Source organism: Microplitis mediator, chromosome 9 (assembly GCF_029852145.1).
Source record: "Microplitis mediator isolate UGA2020A chromosome 9, iyMicMedi2.1, whole genome shotgun sequence".
Taxonomy (NCBI): Eukaryota; Metazoa; Arthropoda; class Insecta; order Hymenoptera; family Braconidae; genus Microplitis; species Microplitis mediator.
This window is the reverse complement of record NC_079977.1, coordinates 878,441-890,868: the sequence shown is the minus strand read 5'-3', so window position 1 is coordinate 890,868 and position 12,428 is coordinate 878,441. Positions and strand designations below refer to the sequence as shown.

Below are 12,428 nucleotides of genomic sequence, written 5' to 3'. Positions count from 1 at the left end.
ATGTGCAATTTTTTTAAATATTTTTTTTTTTTAATTTATCGTTTGAAAAAAAATCCAAAAGTTATCGGAGGGTAATTTCAGTCTCAAATTAGTAGACTTAAAAATTTTTGAATTTTTTTTTTTCAACGAAATTGCAACAAAAAAAAAAACTAAAAAAATGCACATGTAGGAAATTTGAAAATCTACAGGTGCAATTTTTCAAAATATTTTTTTTTTTTTAGTTTAACGTTTTTAAAAAAATCCAAAAGTTATCAGACGGTTAATTTCAGTTTCAAATTAGTACTTAAACATTTTTGGATTTTTTTTTTCAACGAAATTGCAACAAAAAAAAAAAACTAAAAAAATGCACATGTAGGAAATTTAAAAATCTATATGTGCAATTTTTTGAAATATTTTTTTTTTTTAGTTTAAGGTTTTTAAAAAAATCCAAAAGTTATCAGACGATTAATTTCAGTCTCAAATTAGTAGACTTAAAAATTTTTGGAATTTTTTTTTTCAACGAAATTGCAACAAAAAAAAAAAACTAAAAAAATGCACATGTAGGAAATTAAAAAAACTATATGTGCATTTTTTTATTTTATTTTTTTTTAAAGTTGTTTTTAACAAATTTCAAAATTATTGAACGCCCGCTAACTTTAGTATCATAAATTTAAATATTTAAAAAATTGAAAAATAAAATAAAATAAAGTTATAGACCTTGAATTTGATTTTTATATTAAAACAGGTTTTTATAACAAACTTTAAGCCTTGAATATGTTTTGTCAAGTACAACTTAATCTATCCTAGTAAATAATACTTTTGTCAATATTATTTTATTTTATTATTTAGCAATTAAATTATTTATTATTATTTTTCTTAGCCTTACTCACAATTGCTTTATTTTTATTTTTTTTTTCTTTAATTAGTCGTCTTATAAATAATATTTTATTTTTAATTATTGCAACATTAATTAGTAATACTTTTAATTGTTGATTTTTATTTTCGACTAAACAATTATCGCATTAAAAATAAAATTATAGACAAATTTAAAAATTTCCTTAATTAAGAAATCAAATTTTTTTTTTTTAATTTTCATAAAAAAGTGCGCGAATTTTAATTGAAATTTTCAATTTTTCTTTTATACAAAAATTATCAGTAATTTTTAATTATACGCAGACTACTCAAAAAAAAAAAAAAAATTGAATTGCCATGAAAAAATAATTATTTCTCACATTAAATATAAGGGTGTAAAGACAAAAAAAAGTAATACCCGTGACCGTATTTTCTCATTTCTTTTACCCCGTTACCTTGGAACGAGGATTTTATTGCTATCGTAAGTCCACCAAGACCAAGACTGCTATTTTCACTCTCGTTGACATTATCAACCAACGAGGACAGACAATATATATGTACACATACATTTTCTATCCTTATTTATTTAGTTACTACCTCCCACTCTTTACAACTTCTTACTCTAGACATTTTTACTCACTAGATTATACAATACAACAATGGAGTAATACATGTCAAAGTAACACTCGCATATATATAGATATATGTATATATATATACAGAAATTTATGATAGAGCTAGAAATTTTTGGCATCACGAATTGAAAACAAAAATTTTTTTATAGAGAAAATTTCTTCCGTCAAGAATTTTAATCGAGGGCGAAGAAAATTTTTTACGAGAAAATTTCTTGCGCAGATTTTTTTATCACGAATTGAAAATAAAAATTTTCTGATTTCAATTCATAATACAAAAAATTTTCTCTCGCCCTAAAAACTTTTCTTGACTCAAGAAAAAATTTTTTTTTTTCAATTTGTTGTACAAAATTTTACTTGAGTCAAGAAATTTTTGGTTCGTGAATTGAAATAAAAAATTTCTTTGAATCAAGAAAAGTTTTTTTACCGCGAGAGAAAATTTTTTGTATTATGAATTGAAAAAAAAAATTTTCTTGAGTCAAGAAAAAATTTTTTTTGGGCAAGAGAAAATTTTTTGGGCAGATTTTTTTCATCATGAATTGAAAATAAAAATTTTCTGTTTTCAATTCATAATACAAAAAATTTTCTTTCGCCCTGAAAAACTTTTCTTGACTCAAGAAAAAAATTTTTTTTCAATTCATTATACAAAATTTTACTTGAGTCAAGAAATTTTTAGTTCATGAATTGAAATAAAAAATTTTCTTGAGTCAAGAAAAGTTTCTAAAGCGAGAGAAAATTTTTTTGTCATACGAATTGAAAACAAAAATTTTCTTGAGTCAAGAAAAAATTTTTTGAGCCAAAATTTTTTTATTTAATTCATAATACAAAAACTTTGCGTTAAAAATTTTCTCTCGCCCTAAAAAAACTTTTCTCGACAAGAAAATTTTTTTTAATTCATTATACAAAATTTTACTTGTGTCAAGAAATTTTTGATTTATGAATTGAAATAAAAAATTTTCTTGAGTCAATAAAAGTTATTTTTAGGCGAGAGAAAATTTTTTGTAATACGAATTGAAAACAAAAATTTTCTTAAGTCAAGAAAAGTTTTTTTAGAACGAGAGAAAATTTTGAACCCAAATTTTTTTCATCATGAATTGAAAATAAAAATTTTCTTGAGTCAAGAAAAGTTTTTTTTAGGCGAGAGAAAATTTTTTGTATAATGAATTGAAAAAAAAAAATTTTCTTGAATCAAAAAAAAATTTCTTGCTGCAATTAGTCAGAAAAATAATTGTTTTCAATTCATAATTAAAAATTAAACTTGCGTCAAGAAATTTTTTGTTTCTGTATTCTCATATATATGCATACATATATATATTTATTAATTAGTAGTATGAGAAAATATTAATCACCGTGTTAATTAAATATTAATGATAAATGAAATAAACGTGTTTATTTGGATTCATAAATTTTAAAAATCGAAAAAAATCGTTAATTAAACTATTAATTAATCTAATATAAATATACTTAATTATTATAAATTAACTAATCATCAATTTAATTATTTATAAATTACACTAATAACTGGTTGTACTGCGTATGAAGACATTATGCGAGTTAATTGTATAAATCAGTCATAATATATATTTATATTTATTTATATATATATATTACAATTAGCGTCTAAAATTTAATGCAATTAGCTGCGAGGAAATAAATTATTTGGTAGCAAGACATTAATACTTTAGTTTATTATTATTAATTTGTTCATTTAATTGATCGATTTAAATTATTCATTATTTTTATCTTAAATAATTAAATGCAGTAAAAAAAAATTTGTCATTTTTATAAACATTTTTGTTCTGCAATAGAGTAATTAAAAGTCTAATAGCTCAATAATTTATTACTCATGTAGAAGCTATTAAACTTCAAATTACTTTTTTTTTTTTTGAGGACTCGATTTATTTTTGGTCATAAAAAATTTAAAAATAATTTTTTTTTTTATGGAAACGAAAATAAAAAAAATATGAGGAATTTTTTTTTGAATTTGAATTTAAAAAAAAAAAAAATACTAGAGTACTTTCACTTGACGTCAAATTTTTAACGCCGGACAATTTTGAACTAAAAAAAATAATTGTCCGTTTTTTTATGACCAACAAACCCAGCCCACATCCAAATTACTGAGTAATTATCAGTAAAAATAGGCGGAGTAACTGAAAAATAGATAAATTTTTATCACAACAGTTAATTACAAGTCTTGCTACCCAATGAACTTGAGTAATTAAATCAATGATCCTGAAGTTAGTAGACAATTAGCAGCTTTGTTCAAAATCAACTCCAAAAAAAAAACTAAAAATATGCACGTAGAAAATTAAAAAACAAGTGCAATTTTTAATTTTTTTTCAAAATTCAAAAATTATCTCCAACTTCAGTATCATTAAAAAAAAATTTTTGTGAATGCAGCAGATGTCAAAATAAAAAATGCGCACTGAAATTCCCAAATTTCCATGCGCACTTTTATTTTTTTTTTTTTTATAATCAAAAATTTTTCTCATGCACAAAAAATTTTAATTCTCCCAATTTTTCGTTAAAAAATTTTTTTTTCTCTGCTGCATTCCCACTAAAAAAAATGATCCTGGTTAGCAGACATCAAAAATTTTTGAATTTTCGTTTTTCAATAAATCAACTGCAAAAAAAAAATATAAAAATATGCACATGTAGAAAATTTAAAAAACTACAGGTGCAATTTTTCAAAATATTTTTTTAAATTTTTTATCGTCTAAAAAAAAATCAAAAATTATTAAACGTCTGCTAACTTCAGTATCATAAAAAAAAATGATCCTGAAGTTAGAAGACAATTAAAAGTTTTCGAATTTTTTTTAACAAATGAATTTCCGAAATTAAAAATATGCACTCGTAGAAACTTTAAAAAACTACAGGTGCAATTTTTCAAAATATTTTTTTTAAATTTTTTATCATCTAAAAAAAAATCAAAAATTATTAGACGTCTGCTAACTTCAGTATCATAAAAAAAAATGATCCTGAAGTTAGAAGACAATTAAAAGTTTTCGAATTTTTTTTACCAAATGAATTACAGAAATTAAAAATATGCACTCGTAGAAAATTTAAAAAACTACAGGTGCAATTTTTCAAATATTTTTTTTAAATTTTTTATCGTCTAAAAAAAAATCCAAAATTATTAAACGTCTGCTAACTTCAGTATCATAAAAAAAAATGATCCTGAAGTTAGAAGACAATTAAAAGTTTTCGAATTTTTTTTAACAAATGAATTTCCGAAATTAAAAATATGCACTCGTAGAAAATTTAAAAAACTACAGGTGCAATTTTTCAAATATTTTTTTTAAATTTTTTATCATCTAAAAAAAAATCAAAAATTATTAGACGGCTGCTAACTTCAGTATCATAAAAAAAAACACAATTAATAAATAAAATAAAACTATAGTCTAGTATTTAACCTTAGCCTTGACTTCCTCAGCCAATCCTCCCCATTTAAGCTTGTAGACCCTCGACCTCCACTGAATAAGCGGGTCCAAGACCGCCTGTACGAACAAGTAGGGTCTTATGGTCTCATTGAGGAACCACCCGAACAAAAACTCCAATTTGTTAAGCGGCAACGGACTATTCTGCACGACACACAACAACGTCCAGTCCAACATGAACCACATGAGGATGTGAATGAGATAAAAAACCAGCGAGTCCCATTCAAACAGTACAGCCGCGGCCCATGACGCACATGCCCCCAAAATGAAGCACTCACTCAAGGGTTCAAGAATGATCGTCGTCGGCAGCATCGCGACCCTCAGCTTCGCCCATCGCCGCAGTCTCTCTTGGAACAGATTCAGCTCGCACTGTCCGCTGTTCTGCATCGCGGGCTGGGAGCAGACCGTGATCTTCCACCCGCGGTCCACCAGGGACTTGGCGTAGAAAAAATCCTCCGCCAAGTAGACTCCGAAGGTCTTCAGTCCGCCGACTTCGTCCAGCGGCGACTTCCTTATCAGCGCAGACATCCCAGTGTGACAGTTTATGTTCAGCAAATCCGCGGCCAAGTACATGCGCGACTGGACGGTCCCGAAGTAAATTTTCTCGTAGGCAGCAGCGAATCCTTCGCGCTGCTCGTAAGTGAACGGCAGCTGGTGGACCAGAGCCACATTGTCGCTCATGTACCTGACCATGTCCAGCAACGTGTCCTCCTTCATTCTGATCCCGCTGTCGCTTATCAGTATCAGCTCGTACTTGGCAGCCTCGTACGCCGGGTACATGTTATTTATTTTCGGGTTCACCCCGACCCTGCATCCCCCGATGAACAGACGCGTCTCGATCTGCGGGTACTTGTCTATCAGTTTACGAATGAGGACCAGGACCGGGTCCTGCTTGTCCTCGACGCAGAACAGCAGCTCGTAGATCGGGTAGTCCAGGGTAAAAAAAGTCTCCAGATTGTTGTAGAGATTTGAGTCGACTCCCATCAAAGGTTTTATTATCGACACCCCCATCAGCGGGACCTCGTAGCTCGAGGGCAGCTGGACCGCAGTCGGCTTACGGTGAAGTTTGCACCGGGCGGTTATCAGCGCCAGTATGTGGACGCACCACATCCCCAACCAGAAGACCATGAAAAATATTGCGAACCCATAGAGGGTGTAGATCATAGAGCTCATTTTTTTTATACACTTATTATAGATTTTTTTTTGCTGTCGGTTTTTTTATTGATCACCACCAGCACCAGCAACACTCGACGTCTAGTCCACGGTTACTTTTAGATCCTTTTAAGCGAACTGGGTTTAATCTGGACATAACCATTTTAGTACTTGGTCCACTTTTTAAATAAACATATCTATACATACGTTAATATATATATTTTATAAATAAATATATATATATATATTGTTGATGGTTAATTAACAAAACTATATATTTTTATCACGTACCCGCCTTTTTCTAAAACGTTGATGTCTCCGCGTGTTTGTAACAAACACCGGGTAATGGCTACTGATGCTACTGATGATGTTGAGCTGATGATGATGATGATCTGATCGATGGATTTTATTTTTAAATCCACTATTTCGTTCCATGGGCAACGAAATTTAATCACTTGGTTATTTATTATTATTGATATTTATTATACTGATATTTTTAATTATTATTTTAATTATTGGATTTGAAAAATACTTTTATTTATTAGCGGAAAGTTGGAGCTATCAGTTGGTTGGATTGATTTTTATTGAGGTATATGAGTGGTTATTTTATAAATAAATTCCATGGTTGATGGAATTACCGAGTATTTTGAGTTTGTTGTTTTAATTGAGATTTTAAGTAACATTGAGCGAAAATAATGATATGACTTTTTAATTTGTGCTGTGGGCACACGCCGATCAACACGGAACTTACACGACGACGCTTAACTGAGAAAGAAACTGGCGTATGACAGCTTCGGGGGCTACAATATACTCCTATACTACACGGATTTCATTATTTTTGCATAGGCGCCACTTTCCGAGCAGATATTGAGTTTAAAAGACTAAATTGACATCGCCATCTACCGCCGAACTGACGCAAGTCGATAACTTTTCCTTACAATGGAAATTTAACTTTCGGATGACAAGATTTTCGGGTCAGAAAATTGCTGTTAATTTGCGGTCAATTGACAATTTTAGCCTTTGGAACTGATAACAACAATTTGTTGCCAATTTCTTAGAAAATTACTGTCAATTTGCGATCAATTGACATCAACTTCAGCTTCTGGGACTAATGACTACAATTTGTTGTCAATTTTTTGAGAAAATTACTGTCAATTTGCGATCAATTGACATCAACTTCAGCTTCTGGGACTAATGACTACAATTTGTTGCCAATTTTCTGAGAAAATTACTGTCAATTTGTGATCAATTGATATCAACTTCAGTCTCTGGGACTAATGACTACAATTTGTTGTCAATTTTTTGAGAAAATTGCTGTCAATTTGCAACAATTTGAGCCTTTGTAAACTGATGCTGCAAGCTGTTGTTAACTTTCTCAGAAAGTTGGCATCCAGTTGCCGTCAACTTTTGCAAATAACATAATTGACGGCAATTGTTTAGAAGAGTAAGAAGTTGTCAACAACTTGACGGGAACTTTATAAAATTGTCTTCATATTGTCTGAAAATTTCTAAGAAAGTTGAAGTCCTGTAGCCACCCGATTCCCAGATTTTGTTAGAAATCAGATGTCAATTATTTGCGATTAAATTGACAACACCTTCAGCTTTTTTAATTGTTGACTGCAAGTTGTCAATTTTTCTAAGAAAATCGAAGTCAACAATTTAATGCCAATTCTAACATTCGTCTGCAATTTTCAACTGGGATTTGATGTCAAAATTCCTACAACTTCGTGACAATTGATAGCAATTTAAATGTAATAAGTCCAGTAATAAGTTGACATCAACTTGATGGGAACTTTGTCTGTCATTGTCTTCATATTGCAGCTGCAAATTGTAAGAAACTTTCTTAGAAAATTGACGTCAACTTATAAAAATCCCAACTCTTGTCTAAATTGACAACAAATTGCAGGATAAAATAAAAATTGAACCATGTGATTAATTTAAACTATTTATTCATTCCAATATATATTTATTGTTTATACATTTTTACTTAAACAATCAAATGAAAAAATAAATGATATCTTGTCCTGTAGATTTGGAATCTTTGACCCGTAAAGAAAAAAATAAGATTAGTGTTAAACAACAAAACGAAAGTAAACAACCTAAATTTGGCCTCTGATATGTTTCAAAAACATAATTATAATTCACTGGGTATATTTTAATTTATCATAAATAAATTAAACCAAATTAAAAATAACAGATTACAATCTACATGTAACACACACTGGTGATTTGTTCGACTTATCATTAAATAGTCACGGCATAAGAACCTGGTGGGCTTCAGCCCGTTCTTCTTCCAGCTCCTTGGAAGTGATGTCTAATTTAGACCTTGCAAACTCGCTTATCTCCAATCCCTGAACGATTTCAAACTTCTTGCCCTTGACATTAACCGGGAATGAGAAGACGATGTCCTTCGGGATTCCATAGCTGCCGTCAGAGACAACGCCCATGGAAACCCACTGCCCGGGTTTTGTTCCGAACCACCAGTCCCTCATGTGGTCCCCGGCGGCCTTGGCAGCAGACATCGCTGATGACATTTTACGCGCGGCGATCACCGCGGCCCCGCGTTTCTGGATCGTCTCCAGGAATTCCCCATTGAGCCACCCGCTGTCATTAACCGCAGCGCTGACACTCACTGACCCCTTTCCTGGCAATTCAGCGACAGCGTGCGCAGCATCCGGGTACTGAGTCGAGCTGTGGTTGCCCCAGATGATGACGTTCTTGACCTTGTCGACCTAGTTCACATCATAATTTAATTAACGGTTCGATAATTCGTCCAAGACGAAGACCTTGAGCTCTAATTTAACTGACCTGGACACCAAGACGTGAAGCCAGAGCTGCCTGTGCTCGATTCTGGTCCAATCGGGTCATAGCAGTGAAGTTTTCCTTGGGAATACTCGGGGCGTAGTGGGAACAGATCAAGGCATTGGTATTTGCCGGGTTACCGACCACCAGGACCTTGATGTCCTTGCGCGCGAACTTGTCCAGAGCCTCGCCCTGGTCTTTGAATATTTTGACATTCGCTGCCAGAAGATCTTTGCGTTCCATTCCCTGTTTCCGTGGCATCGCCCCGACCAGAAATGCTGCCGCGGCATCTTTGAATGCCGCCCCAGCATCAGCGGTCGGTAGGACATCTGGAACAATTATCAGTAAAACCAAAGGCCGAGGTTTCATTGCTACAAATCTATTGGAAAATTTCTACCTCGCAAAAGAGGAAGCGCCAGATCTTCGAGTTCCATAACGACGCCCTGCAGGACATCCATCATTGGCTTAATGTCCAGCAGACGTAAATTTATTGGCTGATCCGGACCAAATACTGATCCCGCTGCTAATTGGTACAGTAGCGAGTAGGCAATTTGACCCGCAGCTCCGGTTACTACGACGTTTATCGGTTCCGCCTGTTGATGTTCAATAAAAATCAGAGATTTTGCGGGTCACGTTGGTCAGGTCGACCACTAGATTCATTTTCTTTAGCGTGTCAGGTTCGTTAGATATAATTAGATGGAAATTCGTTGGACGTAAGCCAGCAAATGGGTCAAAGTCACAAGTCAAGGTCAAGTTAAGGTCATTTTAATGAACTGTTTAATCAATGATCGGACTCGGTGATGTAAGATGGTCGTACTGAGGTTCAGTTTTTGGCTTCTCCATTTTTTAAAATTATTCTAGTATTTATTTAAATATTTTGGGAAATTATCAAATGGATGCTTACCATTTTCAGCTGCCAAAGAGACTTCTTGCTCGACTTTTATTGGACGTTTATCTGTGGAATGTTTGATCCAAGTCCGAGGAGAGACAGTTGACGAATGGAGAATTAAGCAGGAAGTTGTCGAGTGACGAATGATGGCACTGCTGGAAAAATGACGTTTTTTTTTTGGTAGGCAGTTCCTGTTTGCTCGACATTTTGATGGGCTCATTGGCTACGTAGTTGGGATTTTCATTACAAGATGGCGGTCGGTGCACGAACTTTAGGTTATGCTGATCATGCCTGCGTTTGGACGCTACTATTATTCGAGTCATTGCTTATTTTTTTATTTTGAATGAAGCCGCGGAATTATTTTTATTTTTTTTCTTAGGGTGTAGAAAATTATTGAGAGAAAATGACTTCCGGTCGGCAGAATATCAAAAATTGTGAGAAAAAAATTTTCGCTATGATCCGAGTCCTGGATTTTTCGGAATTGATGATATAAAATTTGGCGGGTTTAATTTAAATTTTTGAATTTTTGAATTTATGATGAATTTGAATTATTTAAAAAATTGATTTTTTTTAATTTCTTGTGAAAATGAATAAAGAACGATAAGTAGTCGGTCGAAACAATTAAAAATAAATTACAGGTTTAGTTATCTTTTGAAAACTGTTATCACCAGTCCGCATTTTCGCAGTAAGGAAAAATAATATCAGTCATAAGTTAATAGATATTTAAATAATGCGTTGTTGGTTAATAGTCTACTGAAAAAAATAGAAAATCGAAATAAAAAAACCGAAAAAATGGGCGATAATGGTATTCACTGAAAAAAAAAATGGACGAGACTATTCGATTGTCATTGATCACGGTAATAATTTTGAAATTAAATAAAAATTTTGAATTAGTTAAGTATTAGTCGGAATTTAAATCGTAGGTTGAACGAACTAGACGTTAAAAATGTGAATTCAATTTTTAAAAACGTAAATTACCGCAAAAACGTAAATAAGACTAGTGTAATCGTAGATATAACTTTTCAAAACTTGCCATAAAAAAAAAAATTAACTATTTTGGAAAGGTTTTATTGCCAAAAAAAAACGTCTAGCAACCGGTAACACGACTTAATCTCTCTGGACAAAATTTCCCCACGGCAAAATCTCTCCAGGATAAAATTTCTAAAATTATTTTTATCAGTCCAATCCCTGATGGCCATACAATCACTTCAAAAATTTAACCTTCAGTGATTTTGATTAATTTCACAGTAAGTTTACATCAAATTCTTGCAATTGACGATGATGTCAAATTTGAACTGGGAATTTCCCATGATTTCATACATGTATGTGTAACACATTATATTTATTTACGATATACACAAACTGTGAAAAAAAACCTGAATACGCCCGAGTCAAAAAAAAAATCTTAAATTTGACTTGATTTAACTTAATTTCCTTTGAAGTCGTCGATATGCCGACAACTGTATTCCACATTTTAACTTTTTAAACTTTTTTTGACTTTTTTGCCTTAGATTAGACTTTTTTTGACTTAAATTGTTTAGTTTCCTTTAATTTAACTTTTTTTGGCTTAAATTATTTCATTGCCTTAAATTTGACTTATTTTGTCTTAAAAAAACAACTGGTTATCGATTCGAAATCTAGTTCTATATTTGACTTAATTTTAATTTAAAAATTAAGTCAAATCGAATGTGGTTTATATATTTATTTATTAATTAAACTAATCTAAAATTAAAACTCAATTTTAATTATAGAAAATTTTTTAAAAATGATTTCTGATTAAATTAAAATTACTATTAAATAAATTTTTATTGCAATTATTTTTTTTTATTCTGTTCCTGAAGAATATAACAATTATTTACATTTTCGTACCTCAACTACGTCTAAATACGTTTTTTCGGCAATTTACGTCTTCAAAAGTTGAATTTACGTTTTCAACAGTACGTTCAATCTACGATTCAAATTTCGATTCGGGTAATTTTCCCGCTGTTTTAAAATTAATATGACGATAAATGAATTGTAGATGATAAAATTGAGATAACAAGAAGACTTGGGTTTAAAATAATTTATAAAATCCTCGAGGATCGCGAATCCAAGTGGATCCTGTGCTTAATTACTTACAACATTATAATTATCTACTATCTCAGTAGCTGGGTAACGTCGACCAACAGTGTAGGTCAGTCTCCATCTTTACTCCAGTATTTCTCATACATGTGATACTAATATATATGTGTAACTATTACTATGTGTACATTATTATATGAAAGTTGGCTCATATCAGTAAATCCCCGGAAGCTTATCTCATCTAGCTAACGAGCTGTCCTTTACCTTAAAAGTTACTGACATCTAATTATCTTTTACTGCATTATCCTTATTGTTAATTTATAATCTTTAGTACCAACATTTTACTTTTATTACTTTCATTGGTCTGATATTAACTTTTATTATAATTATAAGTAATACTATTTATCATTTTTCAAATTAACTTTCGGGTAGTCTAGAACTTCAGAGGTTCGGAATATTTAATGTTTGTTATTAAAACTAATTATTTAAACTACGGGATTATGATAATAAATTTTTGCTCATGAATAATCAAGGAGGTTAAGTATAGAATCAATTTTTTTATTTATATTTATAGGGAAGGCTTTAGAAAAAAGTATGGGGTAAGTTAGTCATCGAGTAATGCGA

General features: G+C 31.2%; 2 protein-coding genes across 2 annotated transcripts; both read right to left on the bottom strand.

Annotated features, from left to right (window-relative positions):
- Positions 1–4,806: 4,806 nt before the first annotated feature.
- LOC130674911 (ceramide glucosyltransferase-B) lies at positions 4,807–6,929 on the bottom strand. Its single transcript, XM_057480362.1, has 2 exons — positions 6,344–6,929; positions 4,807–6,249 (listed from the first exon to the last, which is right to left on the bottom strand). Exon 2 carries the CDS (start codon positions 6,071–6,073, stop codon positions 4,865–4,867), a length of 1,209 nt encoding a protein of 402 aa, XP_057336345.1. The 5' UTR covers positions 6,074–6,249; positions 6,344–6,929; the 3' UTR covers positions 4,807–4,864.
- Positions 6,930–7,984: 1,055 nt separating this feature from the next.
- Positions 7,985–9,920, bottom strand: LOC130674714 (malate dehydrogenase, cytoplasmic). Its single transcript, XM_057480126.1, has 4 exons — positions 9,759–9,920; positions 9,252–9,447; positions 8,861–9,183; positions 7,985–8,784 (listed from the first exon to the last, which is right to left on the bottom strand). The coding sequence occupies exons 1-4, from the start codon at positions 9,759–9,761 to the stop codon at positions 8,305–8,307; spliced, it is 1,002 nt and encodes a 333-aa protein (XP_057336109.1). The 5' UTR covers positions 9,762–9,920; the 3' UTR covers positions 7,985–8,304.
- Positions 9,921–12,428: the final 2,508 nt, after the last annotated feature.

Bases quoted from the DNA above. Each gene is read 5' to 3' on its own strand.
- LOC130674911 (XM_057480362.1), bottom strand. From the start codon at position 6,073: ATGAGCTCTATGATCTACACCCTCTATGGGTTCGCAATATTTTTCATG.
- LOC130674714 (XM_057480126.1), bottom strand. The intron at 9,184-9,251 runs GTAGAAATTTTC...TAATTGTTCCAG, and splicing joins GGCGCTTCCTCTTTTGCGAG to ATGTCCTACCGACCGCTGAT. The intron at 8,785-8,860 runs GTCAGTTAAATT...GATGTGAACTAG, and splicing joins CTTCACGTCTTGGTGTCCAG to GTCGACAAGGTCAAGAACGT.